Below are 22,249 nucleotides of genomic sequence, written 5' to 3' on the forward strand. Positions count from 1 at the left end.
TGAGGTACCCAAGAGGGAGAGTGAGTAACTGAGTGCATGGCGCTTTATAAATGTTGAAGCTATTTCAGTATAACTGAGTGTATATTTATGTTACTCTCTGGGCAATGATAAGTACTTTTGGGGTTCCTGGTGTTTTTATGCTTTTCCTCTGCTCAAAAATAGGACTTCTCTATGCTGCTTTCATTGTAACTTCACACATGTATAATTCAACTGGTAGATAATGAGTATTTTAGACTGGTTATTGACTAATTTCAGGTGCCTGAAACCAGTATGTAAATACATTTCCAAGTTGTCATAATGAGGGAGGATTGTTATGTGTGTTCCTCCTGTTGGGGGAAGTCCAAATGTGATGATTATAGTGTTTTATTTGCTATCATTCAATTTCAGGTTACATTTGGTAAAGTATGTAGCACAGTATATATGTTATATTATGCAGTTGTACAAAGTAAAGACTATTCTGGAACAAACAACAAGTTAGATTTTTAAATCAGAGGTTTTAGTATTTATAATGAGAGAATGGGGCTTAGACAGTAAATGTTCCAGATCAATTTATAGATGAAGAAACTAAGACCCAGAAAGGTAATGAAAGAGAGAACTGTAAATTAACTGTGGTGATGATTTTTTAAAATATTTATTTATTTGAGAGAGAGAGCATGCCCACAGTGGGTAGGGGCAGATGGGGAGGGAGGGAGAAACACAAGCAGAATCTATACTGAGTGCAGAGCCCGACTCAGAGCTTGATCTCATGGCGCTGAGATCACGACCTGAGCTGAAACCAAGAGTTGGCCTCTTAACTGTGCCACCCAGGAGCCCCTGTGATAAGGACTTTTTTTTACTGTCACATTTGTTTTCATTTCTAATATTTCTGAGAATAACTATTCTAGTTGTTTACCTTTTCTGTTTACATATATAATCAACTTTTTCATTAATGAGCTAAGAAACATGGTATGCAGATTCTTTCCAAATTGAAAATCAAAGAACCATCAAAGGAGTAGGTGTTTAAACTTTGGATTTTTTTTTAACTAGTCTGAACAAAGTTTAAATTTAAGGAATTCTAGAGGGAGAAAAGAGAGATTATTTTTTATTCTGAATATCTTATGGGAGACAGAATTTAAATAAATTGATTTATTTTTGTGATCTATGTCCTCTCTCACTTTTACAAATGAACAAAAGATAAATCTCCAATTTGTTGCTTATCTTTGCTGGAGATTATTTTTTGCTTGAAGTACACTAGTTTAGACTAATACTTTTTCTGTTCCTCGTCAGAAGGCAATGCAAATATTTTTGTGAAAGTATCTTTTCACAAATGAGGACTTTGAGACACTCTGAAATCAGATCGGATCATTTGTCTAAGATCCCCCCGTTAATAAGTAGAGAAATGACATCAGGACCTAGTGACATCAGTGTTCTTCCTGGGCATACTTTGCACTTTCAGAGGGAGGAGGGACAAGAGGAGAGAAAGAAGGAAGAAGACGAATGGAAAAGGAAGAGGAGGGGGGTAGGAAAAATTCTGCCTGTGTTCTGTATATCATCTGCCATTCACAGTGTTTAGCACAGACATGATTGCTTTCTTTCAATCTTCACTAAAAATCTTCTAAAATAGACATCATCCCCATTTTACAGTTGAGGAAACTGAGACTCAGGGAAGGAATAGCCCTCACTTACAGTTCCACAGCTAGTACTGGTGGTACTCCAAGACTGTCTTTCCATGACGGCACAAAACTGATACCCGTGCTATTCCTTATGTCTCCGTATTTTTTTTTTTAATGAACATTGCAAAATTCACTTTAAATTTTTATTTCTATAAGAGAAGCATATCGGAAACACTAAAAAACAAACAAAACTCTGGCTCTGCACGATGGTGTGTTGGTAGTATCGACGTTCCAGGAAAATGTAAATATGTTTTAGACTAAAGTGAAAGTAGAGAATTAAAAGTTAATACCCAAACTGAAACAAAGCCACATTTTGTGAAACACACATTAATAGCAGTGCATTGGATCAAAGGATGTGATCTCATTTCACAGCAAAACAGGTCCTGCAAGCCCAGGTAATTCAGGAAGCAGAATGGTAATTATTCACAGAAGAAAGCAGGTAGTATACTGTTACAGTACCACAGTAGAAAGTCAGAAGGTCACCAAGCTTGCAAGGTAACTGACACAACTTGAAACTGCTTGGCCCCCTTTAAAAAGAAATTATAAAATGGGAGAGAATGAAGCAAGTTTACCTAACACATCTTTGCAAGGTAAGTGCCAACAGCCTCTGAAGTGTCTCCAATCAGAAAATCAAGCAGTTTCTATTACGGAGTTTGTGTGTGTGTACATGCGCGCTCACGTGAGCTTGTGTGTGCCTGCTGAGTTTCAAGGTGTGCTTGAGGGTGAGGAAAAGTGAGCTTCCAGAGAAGCTGGCTGTCTCTTGGGCTCAACAACTCAACCAACACAGAAACCCAGATTTGTGGAGAGTGGGGAAAGTCTTATCTTTATCCTCCAATGGAATGCTGGAGAAATGGTGTGACCAACTTGTAGTGCAGATCTTTTCCAACATTGACCAAATACTGCCTTTTTTCTCTGCTTGTGGAATTTTTATTTGTAATCAAGTTTACCGTATCTGGGGTTTACCAACTAAGTGTCCTTATATTAATATATAACCATTTTTATAAAGGTAGACAACAGGATCTCAGGGGAGAGCAAAGCAGTTGGGGAGAGGGGATTTATTTTACAGGTCTTACTTAATCAGTCAGATAGATACCTTTGTTCTTTGAAGGGATTGGCTTTGTTGACATTGGCTTGACTGGGCTTCTATGGTTAGGCTTGTTGATAAAAACAATATAAGGTTGCTCACACATTTCACTTTTTTTGAGTGAGAAAACTTCCTTTTTAAAACAAATACAAAACTAATATAATGCTTATTTGTTGCTATGATTTCTAGTAGTCTAATGTCTTGTGAATTGTCACCTTTACTAGAGACATTTTGTTCAAGATATTTTTTAATCGACTGCTAATGACATTTTCATTTAATTATGTTTTTGTGATGCTATCATCAAAAAAATCCCCAGACCACCCAAGTTTTCTATTTAGTGTATAATCAAACATGTAACTACATCTGTGAAATATAATACATAGAACAATAACAAGATGATCATAGATAGGCATGGTCATAAAGTGTCTGTTTTTTTTTTTCTTTCTCTTTCTCTCTCTCTCTCTCTCTTTTTAAGATTATATTTATTTATTTGACAGAGAGAGATAGAGAGAGGGAACACAAGCAGGAGGAGTGGGAAAGAGAGAAGCAGTCTCTCCGCTGAGCAGGGAGCCTGTTGCAGGGCTGGACCCCAGGACGCTGGGATCATGACCCCAGCCAAAGGCAGAGGCTTAACTGACTGAGCCACCCAGGCACCCCAAGCATCAGTTTTCTAAAGTTAAATTATCCTCCAGAATCCCTGTGTTTTCTATTTATTTTCTTTAATCCTTTCTTCACTAAACCTGCTTAAGAATCCCAGAATCTTGGGACGCCTGGGTGGTTCAGTTGGTTCAGCATCTGCCTTTGGCTCATGTCACAATCTATGGGTCCTGGGATCAAGTCCCACATCGGGCTCCTTGCTCCGCCGGGTTCCTGCTTCTGCCTCTGCCTACTGTCCTCCCTGCTTGTGCTTGCTCTCTTGATTGTACTCTCTCTCTCTCTCTCTCTCTCTGACAGATAAAATCTTAAAAAAAAAAAAAAAAGAAAGAAAGAAAGAAAAGAAGTTATCTTAAGAAAAAAAGAAAAAAGGAAAAGAATCCCAGAATCTTATTTTATTTCTGTATGTTTCCGAAAAGCATTTTGTTAAATACTGCATAAAGTGCTATTATCCGGGCATGTGGGTGGCTCAGTCAGTTAAGTCTCTGCTTTCTGCTCAGGTCATAATCTCAGGGTCCTGGGATGGAGTCCCAAGTCAGGCTCCTTACTCGGTGGTGAGCCTGTTTCTCCCTCTCCCTCTGCTCCTCCTCACCTGCTCATGCTCACACTCTCTATCACTTTCTCTCAAATAAATAAAATCTTAAAAAATATAAAATGCTATTATCAAGCACTTTTAAAGATCAATAAAAAGTTCTTTTGTGCATCCTATTGAAGAAAAACAGCTAAAAGACTTATTTAGCTTAATTCTATGAAATTATTCACTTATATGTGTTTTATATGTGTTTTATGGAGAAAATGATGTTATTATGTATGTGCTTATACTTTTTAATGTATTTTCAATGTCTTTTCTTGGAAAAGTATATGGGAAGTATTTAGGTTGTTAATATTGTTCGTATTAATGATGATTTTATGTAAAATACACATAAGTATTTGGAAACCACCTGAATAGCCTCTCGTAGACTATGCGGTGTGTCACCCATGTCTGTGTTCAGAGATTATAGTAAACTGAGGAGTAACCAGACTTCGTCTCTTTGTCAGGACAATGGGTAATATTTACCTCTTATATTAGAGTCCTAGAATGTGTACAGATTTTCTGTTTTGTTTTTCTGTTTTCTCTGGCAGTTTTATGTATGTTTTGTTTCTGGTAATATGTTCCACTGTAAAAGGGTGACTACATGTATATGTGCATATACACACATACACTGACTTTCAGAATTAATAATTGGTATATAGCAGAAAAAACCCCAAAGTTTTAAAAAGAGCTATAGTGAATACTTTGTATGTTATGGTTTGAGTTAGAAATTCACGTGCTAGCTCCATAAACCTCTGTAGCTGGGGGATGCTTGTGAGCTCAGTTCTGTCTCCAGGGGTTTTCCCTTGTGGGTCCTGTGAAAACTTTTCAATGAGGACTGTGTTCTGTCTGAGTTGCAGTATACCCTTGGCGGGTCTACTAATAGTTCAGATCCATCTTTGGAATATTGTGATGCTTCCATTCCAGTTGTATTTGCCTTAAAATTATTAAGTGAACTTAGTAATCAGGAGAGAGCTAATGATAAGTGAGGGTACTTCAGTTGTTGGCTTTAAATTATTTCCGGGTTTTTTTTTTTAGTTATAGAGGAAAGTATTTTGGGGATAATTTGTAGCTTCACGTGTGCAGAGGTAAGATATCTGGTGAATTTAATATCTTAGAAAACAAATCAAAATATCTTCTGGAATCTTCGGTTATGGAATGTTAAGCATTATTTTGTTTTCTGTGCAATGCCCTGTCCTAAATTTCAGATTGAGTTTAAAAATTATTGAAGTAAATGAAAAAGGCATTTTATAGTGTTTAATTTTGCCTTTAACTTAGAAATATTTATAAAAATATTCTGAAGTTCTCTGAAATAATACTAATTATTATTAACTCATCTTAAAATAAACATGCTCTCACAGAAATGACAATATTTAAATACTTTGTTTTATACATTAAACAAATAGATGACTTAAATTTTTTGGTTATGAAGGTAGTAAGTGATAGCAGATCATCATTAGAACTCTATCATGTACTTTGAATAGTTTCTTAATGCCACGTGTCTAGATTATGACCATGTCTAGTCACAACTTGGAGGGCTAGTTGTAAGCATTGTCAAAAGAGTGCTGTTTCCTCTAGGTTTTATACCCAGAAGCCGGTTGAGAGTACCCTAGTTAGTGCAGCCTATAAGCTATCCGCAACTGTGGTATTGGGAACCTGTTTTTTCCCAAATGAAAATGAAATTGTTCCAGGGTTATCTTCAGCTACATGGGAACAGATCTCAATTATCTTTTCAAACATAAAAAGCAATTTCTTCCTTTCAGTCCTAGTGAAAAGGAACTCTACAGAGAGTAATGTGAAGATTTATATGAGAAGGCTCTTAATAGTCTCAGTATTCATAAAATAGAATGACCTAAGACAGGATAAAATCCTAGATTTCTTTTTTTTCTTATTTTTGAATATATAAATAATACAGTAATAAGAATGGGGGCAAATGCTTTCTGAGCATTGTATTTACTAAGGAAGGGAAGCAGTGTTTCCTTGCACAATCCCTGAAAACTTACATGTGCCACCGAGTAGCACCTGGTCAGTTTGTGATAGCAGTGAAATGAAACAACAAAAGGGTGGCAGCTTCCTTCCAGGCAGACAGCTCCCTGGAAAATTCCTTAGGTTAAGATTTTTCCCGAGACCCCTTACCTATATTGCCTGTCAGGAAGGACATGCATTTTGTATTTTAAGATTCTTAGTAACAGGCAGGGCACACACTAGCAGGGATTATATGAAAGGGAAAGAAGCTATCACTATCCAGTTAGGTCCCTCACCCACCGAGCCCCTCCTACCTCAGCAACTCAGTCCACATGGGTTTTTCCATTTTATTTTCCTCTTCTTCCTTGATCAAATCATGTCCAAAGCCACCTGCCTCTTTGGAAAGAGTATGTTGTACAAATTCATCTCTGGAATGATTTCAGTAAAAGGTTCAGTTCAGTGCTGAGACAACCTCGAGACTGGTTTCTTCGAATGGGGGTCTCGCCTGGACTGCTCAACACACCCTCGTCACTCAGGTCATCTACTTACAGTGGCTCAGATGTAAAGCCCCCCTTCCTCCACCAGTTCTTCTTAGTCTTTTAGATCTAGGAAACCCCTTCTTTAGAGGCTATAAAAGACTAGAGCTCAGGGGGAAAAATGTCTCAAAGTACAGAAAAGTTGGCTAAACCCTATGGAACCCAAGGCCAGTTGTAAAGAATCAGTCAGCAGAGATGAGAGGACTTTTCAACAACCCACTGAAGGAGAATTTGGCTGTCAGAGTTAGGGAAGAAAAACCCTGTGGAATCTTAACATTTTCAAGGTATGAGGGAGCTTAAAGGGCCTCAAGTCTGATATTTTTACTTTGTAGAGTAGCGAATAGAGCCTATGAAGGTAAGAAAATTACCCTTGGTTTCTCAGAAGCAGTTGCCAGAACCCAGGTCTCCACCCAGCTGCCCAGAGCCTGTAATTCACAGAGGAATTTGGCACATTACATTCTGGAGGCATTCACTTTCCTATTTCAAAAGGGAAAATCAGGCTTATGAATGTTTTCAATATTGATACATTCTTAGTTTCTATAGTTATGGCCTGGAAAGAATTGTCCAGTATTCAGTTAGGTTATTACGGAACTGGTCTGTCCAGCCTTGGGATTTTTCTTAACTCTATAAAAGTTACATTGGCTTTTAAGACGTTTGCTTGACTTTCATCATAGCCAAGAGGAGTCAGCTTGAAAATCCAGACACACATGCATTGAGTGCATCATGTTTCTCATGATACAGCCTTTTTTTTTTTTTTAAGAAATTATACTTATTCTGCTGGGCTATGAAAAGAATAAAAAACTCTAGGAAGGGAGGTGCCTTAGTGTCTGTGCTTCTAAATTGCAGCCTGAGGGCAACAGTACTGTATACCCCAACCCGTCATACAGGTTTGGTGTACATGTTTACTCTCTGTGGTGGAAAAGTATCTCTGCATTCATCATCGTAAACCGTGCCTGTGAGTGCCTTGAAAACTTTCTAAAACCCCAAAGAGGACTGACCAGTTTATGACTCTTCCTTTCCAGCCTATAGAACTTTAGCAGCATGTTTAAGTAGGAGAAGTGCAAGACGTTCTTGTTCTCCATGTTCTAGGAGAAAGGCTTCCTCTAGCTCTAACAGATAGGTTGGAACACTTGAAGACCCGAGACATTTTGGAGTTGAAATTTATATAGTAAGGCAACAGAGTGTTTTGGAGTTGGAACTTGCAGAAACTCTGCTGAAAAGGCCTTATTTTCTAAGGATAAATTTCAGCACATTTGGAGCAAGTAAAATTGCAGAAAATGTCAAGGCATGAAATCCCAGGTGAGTCTGATCTGAATGGGTTAGGCAAAGGTGCCGGTGAAGATGGCTGGGGTATTTTCCCCAGGTATCAGGCAGAGAATCCCTGGAGTAGGCAAAGAGATTAGGAGATGAACTCTGAAATAATGTGTAAGAAATAGTTAATGAAAGCAGCAAAACCGAACCAAGGACCTCTTTTTCTTGTCTTTCTAAATGGAAATAAGATCTTATTAGAAATAAACCAGCAAGTAGTGTACTTGAATGGAACACGAGATAAATGTGGTTAAAAACAGTAGTCACTTAAAATCTGCTGCTGGGGGAGAGGCCAGTTCTCAAACACTTTGAAATTTAGAGTTTGTTCATAGACTTTTGAATGTTCTGAAAGCACGGTTTAATCCCCTTTGATTTAAATGGTATTTTATGGCACCAAAATTGTTTTTAAAAGAAACATTTTAAGTTTCAATTAAAGTCTCTATAAAATCTTGAAAAGAAGGTGATACATACCTACAGGATGACTTGATTGTTTGAACATTATTATTAATAATGTAATTAAATTTTTTCCATACATTTAAAAGGTTAGATCTGTCTTTGCATCTGTTTCCTTTCCTTAAAGAAATAAAACAAAGGGTACAAGTAATGATCTGATGATTGCACATGTATAAACACCTTATAATTACTACATTGTATGCCTATTCACTAGTTTTGGAAAGAGTTTAAACAAATTTAGCTAATTGAGTAGGACAGCAAGCCAACCTTTTTTTATATCACAGTTTTTGGGGGGAGGATTAACCAAGCATATACTTACTATTGCAAGGTATTATACTTGCTACATAAGTGAAGGAAAAACAGGTGCCTGATGAGATTGCAAAGAAAGTATGATTAGGATGAAAAACCTTGAAAGGGTATTGAGCTTTAGTTGGATCCCTTGAGCTTCTAATGTCTCTTCAGGAAAAGTATGTGTAAATAGTTTTATTTGCCAGGGCTATTTTGGTGCTTTGTGGGTAGATGCTTAACCATCTCCATAGTTGAACACTTTGAGAGGTGCATTCAAAAATGCCTTTATAATTAATTGACATGAAATTCACCTGTTCTCTTTAAAGCCCATGATCAGTGTAATGCAAGATGTGTATTGTATGCCAAAAAAAAAAAAAAAAAAAGAAAAGAAAAGTGACTTAGAGAATAGTACAAAATCCTATCTACTAAAGAAGCCCCAAAGAAAAGTATCTTGAAAAGTAAACTACTGAGCTTAATGCAATTCATATAAACATGTACAAGTTGTGCATGTACACCTGTTAAGCAACACAGTCAATTTTGCTCCGTGACTTCAGACCTTGGTAAATGATTTATTTTTGAGAACTGACTAAACTCTTGAAACAATTCTATCTCTGTGATTCTTTTGTCTTCTCAAAACTAAGTTCCTTTTTTTGTTTGTTTGTTTGTTTGGTTTTTTTAGATTTTATTTATTTGTGAGAGAAAGGGAGTGGGTCAGGGGGCTGAGGGGCAGAGGGAGAAGCAGACTCCTGATGTGGAGCTCAATCCCAGAACTCGAGTGGGGATCATGACCTGAGCCAAAGGCAGATGCTTAACCAAATGAGCCACTCAGGTGCCCCCAAAATAAATTCCTTTGAAAACGAGATGTGAGGGGCACCTGTGTGGCTCAGTGGGTTAATCCGCTGCCTTCGGCTCAGGTCATGATCCCAGGGTCCTGGGATCGAGTCCCACATTGGGCTCTCTGCTGAGCGGAGAGCCTGCTTTCCTCTCTCTCTCTCTCTCTCTCTGCCTGCCTCTCTGCCTACTTGTGATCTCTGTCTGTCAAATAAATAAAATAAAAACTTTAAAAAAAAAAAAACGAGATGTGAGAAGCAGAGAGAGCTGAAGTGTTACTATGCTTTATTTTCCTCTTTGTTTATGGACATTTAATGTAATCACAGACAAGTCCTATCTTCCCTTAAACTACTAATAAATCTTAAAAAAAAAATCTTTTTCACATCAACATTTTTTTTTTGGTGGTCAATTTCAGAGATGGAAAAATATGTGTTGCCACAAAAGGCGAAAGTTGCATCTACTCTTGCCAATTGTTATAAATGTAGATATTATCTAAGAATTTATAGGGAAACCTAGGAGTATATGGAGAGTTGCACAGAGGAGGTACAATGTAAACTGGCTCTGACACTTTTGGAAAGTAGAGTAAGTGGCTAGAAAGAAGAAAGTCTTTCCTGGCAAAATAAATAGCAGAGACAGGCATAGAAATTCTATCTACCCATTTATTTACATGATTTATTCTCATCTTATTGAAAACAAAAGGATTTTCCCAAAATTAATACTTTGAAATAAACTATAAATAAGTAAACATAATAAAACATTAGATTAAAATAAGTTACAATGTTGTATATAAAATATGCACCAGAACATTCTAAACAGCTACCAAACAGGTCACAGATTTGTTTTCAAGCTTCCTGACAGCCAAAAAAATGTAAGAAATTGGCTTTAAGACTTTGGTGGTTCAGATGATATAAAAATGTTTCCGTTATTCAAGGGTTCCATATAGATGGTGACAATAAGAATAATTGGTATAGATGGCAGGGGTCAGGCCTAGCTAGAAGAGAGGAGTTTTATTAGGCAATACTGAGAAATAAAGCTAAGAATTATAGAGACAAAGAAAATGGTATTATTTAACTCATCTTGGAATCTTGCAATGGATGATTCTCTCTTGAGCTCCTTAAGCTGTTCCACTACCCTACCAGACATTTGTCAGAAAAAAATTTATGCAGAAAATACCTCAAACATGTAATAAAAATCTGAAAATAAAAAGAAAGGAAAAGAAAACAAAAGAATAGTTAAGAAATAGACTTAATATCTAAATGTTTACATGATTGAAATATTAGCTTTATTAAAATTTCAGAATATAAAAATGCTCATTTTGAAAATTAGGTTGCTATATATGTTTTACAAGCATATGGTATTACTCAAGTTTCTCTCCTGCAGTTTTTACTGGATTTTATATAGATCTTTTATGTTCATTTTGGTTAACTATAGGGTTCTACACATTTACTATGGCAGATTTGGTTGGGGATCGAGAGCTAGTTGTGCAGGGACAGAGAATAAGAATAGAGAAGAGCACATTGGTAATGGTAATATGTATGTTGCATTATAATCCTTCTTTAGAAACTGCAAGTGCACTGAGGTTATGGTATTACCCTAAGTTTCTATTTTTGATATGAGTAAGTATGAATTTCAGTGAAAAAAGGAAAATAATGATAATAATGTTTTTATTTGTAAGCCTGAGTTCTCATCAGTGTTAGGTGCATATTTTATATTCTTTTCAGTTTACCATTTACCTTCTGTGGATTTCTTTTAGTCATTATATTTCTTCTTGATTTGAAAACTTAGAGTTTATATTTCTAGGAGTTAGTAATTAGCAAATTATATTTATCAAAATACTCTTATATGTCTTGATAACATAATCCACAAAAACATTGCCACTTAGTTAATAAAATGTTCTGAAAGGTAGTCTTGACATGAAATTTGTATTTACTTATGCTGATTTGATAGTAAATAGTTTGTCTTTATCATCACATACATATAAAAGGGGAATGAACTAGAATTTATTGGGAACTAAGACAAAGCAGATATTAACTAAGATTATTTGAATCTCACAGCAATTTTGACCTTTCTTTCACCAACAAACACACCTAGGTGTTTGAGATCTCAAACACCTGCCTATGATTTCTTTTTGTCATTCAGTTGTCAGATCAAATATCTCAGTGATACCTTCTCTGGTCTTTCAAACTAAAGCAGCTATTCTATCTTAATATCTGATTTTAATTCTTTTCATAGCTTATCATGAACCATTTCTTAAATATTTTTGTGTATTGCCTATTTCTTGGCAATAAAATTTTGTCTCTAGGATGAGAAACCATAGCTGACTTGTTTATTTCTGTATTTCTAGTGTCCCAAACCACACTAACACAAACTATATTTTCAGTAAGTTTTTTTTTTTTTTTAAGATTCTATCCATTTATTTGACAGAGAGAGAGACCCTAAGTAGGCAGAGAGGCAGGCAGATAGAGGGGGAGAAGCAGGCTCCCCACTGAGCAGAGAGCCCAATGTGGGGCATGACCCCAGGACTCAGATCATGACCTGAACTGAAGGCAGAAGCTTAACCTACTGAGCCACCCAGGCATGCCCAAGTAAGTTTAATATGATTAGAAAAACAAACAAACATAATATTCATACTATCATTCCTGTGTATCTATGCAATTTACATTTATTCTAATATGAAAATTAGTTGAGCATAAAGTAGCAATCACTTAACATGGTAAATATAAAAAAGATACTTTTCTAGAAGAAGAACAATTGACATTGAGCCTATTCTAGGAGACTGGGTACAGTGTGTTGTTGAATTTGTTCCTTCTTATTCCTCTAGTTCTGTAACTGGCTGAGGTTACCTAGATGAGCTCTCAAAGGGTTTTAAGTTGTGCTGATAGAGGAAAACATGTATTAAATATATACCAAATGTATACCAAGAGTGTTCCAAGTATTCAATATATTTAAGCTTCAAAACCATCCAATGAGGAAATATAGACTCAAATCAAATAATTATATGACTATATCTTTGTTATTATAAAAAATGCTGCCCTCCTGATCAATTTTAAATTTATCTTCATTATTTTCCCTGTTCACATAGAAATGGAACACTTAGTTCACATAATAATGGTGGGATTTGACAAAATTCAAATAAAATAAATTTGAGAGATACTTGAGGTTAAATTGGTGTTCACTTGTACTGAGTGCAGCAGAAGGAAGAGCTTGTGAAAACTGGGTTTCTGGCTTTGGTGACAAAGAAAATTGTCCTGTTAGCTGAGGTAGGGGATGCAGGTTGGGGGACAGTTTAGGAAGAGAAATAGGACATTATTCTAAAGAAAGTGATTTTATTTTTTTATTTTTAAAGATTTTATTTATTTATTTGACAGACAGAGATCACAAGTAGGCAGAGAGGAAGGCAGAGAGAGGGGGGGGGGGGGAAGCAGGCTCCCTGCTGAGCAGAGAGCCCGATACAGGGCTTGATCCCAGGACCCTGAGATCATGACCTGAGCCGAAGGCAGAGGCTTAACCCTCTGAGCCACCCAGGTGCCCCGAAAGTGATTTTAAACTGTAAGTGTTATATATTGATGAATATTCCAGGACTTAAATTGCAAAAAGAAGGCTAAGCCTTGGGAGAAAGTACTAGGATGGAATTAAAGAGCTGGAAATTACTAAAACTGAAGTCCTATGTGCCACTGTGGGTGGGTGAGATTATACAAAGATAGATGTTAAAGGAGGACAGGAAGACTGGTGATAGAAAGCACTAACATCTGAAATATGAGCAGAAATGAAAGAAATGGAGATGAGGTGATGGGGAAAAAAAGAAGATACAGATGACAGTGTTTGGAGGGCAATGCAGAGTGGGGATTTTCTCTAGAAAGAGTGAAAAAGATGAAACATCAAAATAATCAAATAGACAGGATCTAGTGACTCAAAACCAACATAAAGGTGGAGCATGAGGAAGAAATGATTTGAGAATTATCAAGAATGAGAGCAGGGGTGCCTTGGTGACTCAGTGGGTTAAAGCCTCTGCCTTCAGCTCAGGTCATGATCTCAGGGTCCTGGGATCGAGCCCCGCACTGGGGCTCTCTGATCAGTGGGGAGCCTGCTTCCCCCTCTCTCTCTGCCTGCTTGTAATCTCTGTCTATTAAATAGATAAATAAAATCTTAAAAAAAAAAAAAAAGAGAGAGAGGAAAGGTAAAGGCAAAGTTGTAAAGTTAGGCTGTAGGAGTTGTTCAGTGGTTATGCTATGGGAAACAGCCACAGCTGGAGAGTGGGAGACGGAAGAGTGAACGAAGGAGATAGTTCCATCACCACAGTACTAGGGGTAGATAGGATTTTCACTTTTCACAAATGAGGAAGCAGTGTCTGGGGAGAAGGTGAAGGCTGTGTCTGATGACAACAAGGACTTGAGCTCATTGAGTAACTTTATTTTTTAAGAGATTTTATTTATTTGAGAGAAAGAAAGCTAAAGACAGAGTAAGAGCAGAGGGGAAGGGGCAGAAAGAAAGGGAGAAGCAGACTGCCCTCTGAGCAGGGAGCCTGACCATGTGGGGCTCTGTCCCAGGACCCTGAGATCATGACCTGAGCCATCCATGTATCCTTGTTTATTTTTTTCATTATCATCAGAGTAACTTTAAAGAGCAGGAGGGCAACTTTCTATAAAGAAGACTAGGAAGAGTGGATAGGGTGACATATTCCGAGTTACAGAGTAGAATGGGTGATAGAGCTTATACCAAATGGACTGCATCTTTGCGGTGAAGGACGAGTGCATCCAGCCCGCAGTTAGGGAGGGGCTACATGTGGGGTGTTGATTCCATGAAAGAAAAATAAAAGGTTTGGTCTAAGGCAGTCTTAGACAAGTCACGAGTTAGTTCCAGTGCGTATGGGAAGGCAATAGGAAAAAAGAAAATGCTGGCTGATTATTAAGCCAGTTTTCATGGAGATGAGAGCGAGTGTGTGTTGCTGGCTTGCATAGAGAGTTAGAGATTGTTATCCTGGAAGATTTACACTTTAACATGTAGCACCACCCAGTAAACCTACTCTAGCTAGTCATCTTCAGAGTGCATGCCCCTGGATTATGGCAGAACTGGAAGAGGGAGTTCATTTTATTATAAAACCATCCAGCTTTTGAAAAATAATGGAACACCCCATTTCACTGCCAGTAAGCTTTCATAGTGCTATCTTCTCATTTATGTAACATTTGAAAAGTGCCCATATATGACATTGGCCATATTACATAAATATGACAGACCTATGAGACTTTGGGATGATAGAGACCCACTTCCATTTGGCTCCATTTGAAGAAATCAAAATAAGGTTGGATCAGTTTTTATCTGCTCAAAATTTTGAGACCTTTGGATAGTGATTCATAATAGAGATTGTATGGTTATGCTATTTTCATTGACAATATGAAAGGGGCAAGTAATAAAATTGGGCATTTAGCTAATAGCAATGAGAGACAAAGTTACAATTTAAATCTAATATATATTTGACTTCATTGTTTCTTAATCACTACATTTCCCAGATGTACCATTTGAAAAGTGCTAGCTTTAAAACAAAAACAAAAACAAAAATAAAAACACAGGGCCACCCAAAGAGTGTTTTAAATAATTTTCATTTATATCCATATACAAAAATCGGTGACTGTTAATTTTTCTTACTTGAAAGAATGTTTTATTCCTGGTTCATTCTATAGCTGATATATCTGCTTTTCTACAGATAATGTATTTTGCTCACATAATCTCATGCATACAAATAGTGTTTCCTGTTTGGTACACCCTGATTCCTCCTGTCCTACCTATGCACACATCCTTATGATATTTCCATCATACCTGCATTCCTGGGACTTTTATGGAAGGTGATAAAGCTCTGAAGAAGTAGTTTGAAGTAAATGGGTTCTACTAAATTCAAGAACGTTTTGACCATTAACCTTCAGTTTGAAGTTTTAGGTGACCACAAACTGGTATAAAGGAATATAGATTTACCTCTACAAAATACACTTTAAAAACGGTTTTAAACAATTGATGCTTTGCTGATGTAATGGATATTTCCTCTTCAGTGTTTTTAACTTAACAAATTACATGTAAAAGCCATAAAGTCCTTTATATTATCCATAAACATAATAAAAAATGTTACACCACATAACTTTGACTTAGTCAATAATTCTAGGCCTCGCCTTAGGGTTTAAAGAGAAAATTATTCCTGTTACACATTTTAATTATGCTATAAACTTTGGGAAATAGCTATTGATCTTCAGCATCTGACATCAGAAAGTTGTTTTTTTTCTTGTTCTGTAGCCAGTGAAAGTATGACATATAGAGAAGAATTTCAGAGGACTCGAAGATAGTACATGCACAATAAAGGATGTTTTTGCTCATATTTTTAGCTTAAATGTTAGGAGATGTGAAGATCATCTCCTCTAAACAACTTTCTGCTGAAATTAGGATCACACATTTGAGTTAAGAAATATCTTACCTTGTTTTAAGAAAAAGTTGTTCTGTCATGATACTCTTGATTATCTCTTATATTTTAATACAGAAATAGGAGGACTTAATAAAGAACTTTAAAAAAATATGTTTAAAGTTTTCCAAACTTACACAGAGTGATAAATGTTGCAGTTATCATTTTAGAAGTAATTACTTCATAATTTTTCATGCTGAATTGGTAAAATGAGTAAAGACCTCTATTAAAATTAAATTGGAATCTAACATCAACGATGGTGATGACGAAGAGGATAGGTACCATATGCTGAACTTTTACTAGGGGATGGGCATTGCTTTGGACACTTTAAATGGCCACATTTAAGCCTCACATCCACCTTGTGAGAACTGGTCTCAGCTTCTCCATTTTACAGAAGGCTCCAAGAAATTATGAAACTCATAGGAGTAAATAGGAGCTAAGTGGTAGAGTTGGGATTCAAACCTAGGTCTGTAGGACTGCTGTAATGATGGTCTCGAATAGATATGGACTTCTTGTCATTTTCACACAAGTTGGAAATTTTTTCAAATTCAGAGCACTTCATGTAAGTAGATTTGTGTTTAAATTTGAATGTATCGAATGTATGCAACTGTTTATTCAACAAATATTTATTGACATATAATGTACCAGACATATGACTAGGAACTACTGAAGCTACGTTCAATGCGTCATGCACACAGCACCTCATAGTCTACTGTGTTTGTGTGTGCGTGTGTATCACTATATTTATATGTATATAGATAAATATATATCTATCTTATATAGATAATGTATCTTACTTATGGAGCTTCAGAACTCTCTGATAACATTGTAGAATTACTCTGTCTCAAACTTTGGAATCTAATTAAAGGTATGGTCATTTAACTTGGATACTGTAATGCCTTGTGTGGTCAGTTTGGAGACCTCAGTTATCTATGTAACGCCAGTCATTAAAGATGCTATTTTGAGAGCATCAGCAGGGAATCTCTATAGATCTTTTTTGCCACCTCCTCACAGTGGGAACTAATATGTAGTAATCTTCAGCCATTTCTTCCCTACCCTTTTCTTCCTAACCCACAATGTAATTAAATCCCTTGATTAAAGAATCTGTTAAACATTCCATGTGCATAATGCCCTTAATAGTGGCTCTAGATGCAATGGTTTGCACAAATGAATTTAATTTAGTTTTATATTAGAAAACCCCTTAAACTCAAAACATAATTTTTGAAATATAGAAGTCTATTTCTTTATAAAGAAAAGTACAATTTTCTCTGAACTAGGCTTTAATTTGGAGGCTGCTATCTAGCTTCGCCTAAAACTTTTGCACATATGGGGATATCATCTTGTAGGGATAAATAAGTTATAAGCAGTTAATTGTTAGAAATGTCAGGTGTAAGCAAAATTTTCAAACTCAGTTTAGTTATTTTTTATTTTTTAAATTTTGAGAGAGGGAGAGTGTGAGCAAGGGGAGGAGCAGAGGGACAGAGAGAATGTCACCGTATTCCACGCTGAGCATGGAACCCGACATAGGGCTTGCTCTCACAACTCTGAGATCATGACCTAAGCTAGTATCAAGAGTCAGATGCTTGACTGACTGAACCACCCAGGTGCCCATCAAACCCAAATTTATTTCTTTGTTTTAATCTTCAGCTTTGAAGAGAAATCAATGATGATATAGATTGTCAAATGCATTTCTTGAAGGGTATACATTGAGAATTATGAGACATGAAGTGTCTTAGCCAATTTAGTGCCTCTGAAGAAAAGTTAGTCATGGGATTTAGGCATTTTAAAAGGAGATATAAGGCTACTATATGCAAATTACTAATACTCCGGATGTTATTTAAGTCACCTGATTTTACTCCCACAATAGTATCTAAAACCATTATTATGACCATCTGTATACAAGTCTTCATGCCTAAAAGAAAATAAAGGAACATTTAAGCATAGATGTGATATTTGATTCCTTCTTAAATGAACAGTTCCCCAGTCAAATAAGTGGACACTTTACTTCAGGTACAAGAAACCATTTGTACAAAGGCATTGTGGAATGACTGGTGTCTTTGAAAATTTTCAATTATTACTTCCTATTATGTATCCAGTAAACATCAGTTATGGGGGTGCTGACTTTGTTTTTCTGGAATGGCGTAAACCATGTTTACAATCCACTGATTAGAGTTGAGTTTTAAGGCTAGCTAACTTTTAAACAGAGTAGATGGTTGTATGCTGTTTTCACTTCATCTCAGAACATGTACGCCCCTATAATCTCAGCCTTTTGCCCATCCAGATGGCACGTGAGCCCATGAGCACATGTCAAAGATGTTAACCACAGTTTAGGTGAGCTGCTTTTGTAGCGAGCACCAGATTTTCTTCACAAATATGAGAACAGAATATCAATGCCTCTTGACTCCAGTCTCCCCCACTGATCCTTAATGTGCCACGTTAAAATACTTGCATAGTGGACAAGAAGGCAGCATGGGGATTTCCTGACCCTCTTTCCTGCCAAATTGACAGGTTGCATTGCAGCAGGTGCACAGCAAAGCGATTAAGAACGTAAAGGTTGACAAAACATGTGTGATATGACTGCAGGCGGTTTATGTGAATGACATGTCATGGCAAATATTGGCCTCAAGAGATTACAGCTAGGGTTCTGGGGTATAAGGACAATCTATATGCATATAAAAGCATCATTGAGTTGGTGAGTGCTCAAGAAAAAAATAACCTTGACTGGGAGTCTACATCAATGGAGTACATTGCAATTCAAGGTATATTTTTTGCTACTTAAATATTTTACAAATGTCCTATTTATATGAGGCAATGCGATAATCATCTGTCTTGGGAGATGTGATTTTTTGACTGCTGAACAACTCACTCAGCTGCCAGGAGGACCAAGAACCTGGTTTGTTAAAATTCATGATTGGAAAAAAAAATCCAATGTCATCCAATTCAGTTTAAGAACACGTGGAGCCTTGGTGTCAGCCTCTCCGCTTCTGGGATGGCTGACATTTTCCATGGAACAAAATAAACTTAATACAAGTGTTGTTGCCTTGCTCAGTGATTTTCAGAAATATTCAAGAAGCAGGAGTTAAAAAGTAGATTTGGATGACAAAATAAACATTCACTGTGTATGTGCACAAACATTTGCATAGAAATTTCCACAGACAGAGATATGGACTGCCCCAAATCTTTCCGTGGACCCCCAGCTGAGAGACCCAGATTACGGATTTGTGTGTTCATATGCATTTTTTAAGAGACAGGGAAATAGATTTCATGAAAGGATTTCATAGTCTAGATAGCATTAAGATGATTTCTAAAGTCTTCTCTCTATCAAAAAATTGTGTAATTTACTTCATATCCCAATACATTCATGTTAAGACTTATTAGCTTCTCCCCAGAGAAACAAATATCTATATCCTAAGAAAAAAAAAATTCTATGGGTCCCTTGATTGTGACTAAAATAACTCTAATTTTCTGTATAAAAATGTAATGCAAAGAAAATTTTCTGCACTTTTTGATCAGCACTTAAAGGCAATCTCAAAATAAAATAACATTACCAGCATGTATTAAGGTAGAGTGTTATTTGCCTATTTTTTTACTTCATATGGACCATTTAAACTAAATGCTGTCTCTAGATATAAATACTTATGAGAAATAAAAATACCTTTATAGTGCTTATATTAATACTTGAATGTTTTGACTTTTGGTTACTAGTTCACTTACAAATAAATTAAAAGGAAATCCTGTAATCTTTTGGAAAAAAAATAAAATTTTTGTTTTGAGGCTTATATAAAAATCTAGTATTTTAACCAGATTTATTTCTATCATATGTGTTGTAATATATGCCATATATTGATTTTGATATAATCATATGTTAATGGCACACACAATCTTAGATTTCAGCAGCATGATGCATTTTACACAGAAGTGTTAGAATCTCTTCTCTTCATTATGACGTGTGTAGGAATAGGGTTTGAGTTCTTATGCGGAAGAGTCCATCAGAGACAAACAATGAGAGAGGCAAGACCCATGAAAACAATTGTGGAATAACTGAAGCTTTTTTTTTTTTTTAATTTTTTTAAATTTATTTTCAGCATAACAGTATTCATTATTTTTGCACCACACCCAGTGCTCCATGCAATCCGTGTCCTCTATAATACCCACCACCTGGTACCCCGACCTCCCACCCACCCTGCCCCTTCAAAACCCTCAGATTGTTTTTCAGAGTCCATAGTCTCTCATGATTCACCTCCCCTTCCAATTTCCCCCAACTCCCTTCTCCTCTCTAACTCCCCATGTCCTCCATGCTATTTGTTATGCTCCACAAATAAGTGAAACCATATGATAATTGACTCTCTCTGCTTGACTTATTTCACTCAGCATAATCTCTTCCAGTCCCGTCCATGTTGCTACAAAAGTTGGGTATTCATCCTTTCTGATGGAGGCATAATATTCCATAGTGTATATGGACCATCGAAGCTTTTGTTTTTACTCTTCAGCTTATTTGCTACGCTTCCTTTCTAATATGGCTAATCATCCTTTAGCCTCTTTCCCCTCTGTCTCTTCCATCATATAACTTTCTTATGAAACTTTAGCATAAAATGATCCAATAAAAATCTTCACAGTAAAATGTTGTATTTTTACATGGTGTAAAATTTCAAGCGTAAGTTTTGTGGCAGTATCTGCTCTACACCCTTCAAAAATACAACAGATGACATCTGTTGAGATTTAAAGTTAAGTCTTATTTTACTGGCCTCCTTAACTTTTCCTCATTCACTGGGTCATACCTAGAATTCCCTAGCTTGAAAATTTTTATAGCAAAATGAATTCTATTGACTATGTTACTGATTTTTTTTTTAATCTTTCTCTGTTACAATGCATTTTAACAGTCATGTTTTGAAGGATGGCCTGAAAGGAGCTTTGGACTGGTGTTTTAGTTGCGTATTGTCTTAGCTCAGGCTGCTATAAAGAAATAGCATAGGCTTGGCGCTTTAAATCCCAGACAGTTTCTCACAGTGCTAGAGACCGGGAAGGCCAAGATGAAGGCGCCTACAGATTCCTCTCCTGGTGAGAACCCTCTTCCTGGCTTGCAGATGATTCTTAATGTCCTTCTACCACAGAGAAGTAGAGATCAATCCTGTCTCTCTTCCCTTTTCCTGTAAAGACACTCATCAAATCACGGGGCTCTACCTTCATGACCTAAAATAAACTGAATTACCTCTCAAAGGTCCCACTCCAAATGCCATCATTTTGGAGGTTTGGGTGTTGGCATATGAGTTTTGAGGGGACATTCAGTCCATAATTTGTGCTGTTCCAACAAACTACTCAGACTCTGACCTCTGCTTTCATATATTTGGCGTCTGCGCAGATACTCCTTTCCCTCCTTTGTCCATCAAATTTCGTATCTTGGTGATTCAGTACAACACTAAATCACCAAATTTTACGGAATCAGCAAATTTATGAAGTTTATCAGTGTATTCTTGAGCCAAGTTGAATTGCTCTCTGGTTATCTTGAATAGAGCCCTCCTTTTATAAATCAGCTTATTGAGTAAATAGAGATTTCCTCAGTCTGTTCTCAGTTTTCAACTCTGCCAGTATTAGACATCTGGAAAAAGCCCCCTCACCCCACACCCTCATGCACAAAACAAACAAAAAATACCAAACCCAACCACAAAATAAAAATATCATTTTGAATATAACTGTTTACTTCCAGGTTTGGTTTTATTACCTTTCAGCTTTGTTTCAGGGGATTCTTTTATTATAAATACATTTTCCTTAGCTTAAAGAGCCATAGCTTTTAGTGCCTATAGCTATCTTAAGTGTTTGAAGATATGTAATGTTGAATATAAATTAGAATTTTAAGTAGAATTGCAAGGGAGATATACGAGAACCAATAAGTAGTAGCTATAAGGCAAGAGGTTTAGCTGAAGATAAAGAAGGACTTTTATAAAGTTTAAAGATAACATGAGTTTTCTAAGAAAAACAGAAATTTACTATAATAAGACAGTAAATTCCTTATAAACAGAGCTCAGCATTTACTTGAATTACTACTATTTAGGAAGATATAGAAAAGACTCATGGAGTTACATATGATGATTTTAGGGTATTTTAAAACCAAGAGTGTTCTATTGCGATGTTAGTATTTATGTATACATTTGACGGAAAGTCATCTTGAAGAATACAAAGTGATATAATGGAACTTTCAAATTTGGTTACTTAGCATTTGATTTTGAAATGACTTTGCAATTAAATCTGAATCTATAATAGAGTGATAAATATGTAGGCACAATGTAATAAGATCTTCAGGAATAAAATTTATAAGATATTTTGATGAAAAACAGTATTTAAATGATTAAACATAATACTTGAACTGAGCATGTAGTGAATTATTGATTGCTAAATGAGAACCTGGATAAAAGATTTTGACGTATTAATGAAAATTTTTTTCCCAAGTAAATTTTGATATCATTATTA

The 22,249-nt window shown here is 36.2% G+C and overlaps 1 protein-coding gene across 1 annotated transcript in view; it reads left to right on the forward strand.

The window, feature by feature from the left end:
- The first annotated feature begins 2,139 nt into the window (after positions 1–2,139).
- NAALADL2 (N-acetylated alpha-linked acidic dipeptidase like 2) overlaps positions 2,140–22,249 on the forward strand; it is a 756,112-nt gene continuing 736,002 nt past the window's right edge. The window contains exon 1 of the mRNA XM_082721031.1: positions 2,140–2,242. Coding sequence (XP_082577157.1) covers positions 2,200–2,242 — 43 coding nt within the window. The 5' untranslated portion in view covers positions 2,140–2,199. The remainder of the gene's footprint in view (positions 2,243–22,249) is intronic.

Source organism: Mustela nivalis, assembly GCF_964662115.1.
Source record: "Mustela nivalis genome assembly, chromosome: 1".
NCBI lineage: Eukaryota > Metazoa > Chordata > Mammalia > Carnivora > Mustelidae > Mustela > Mustela nivalis.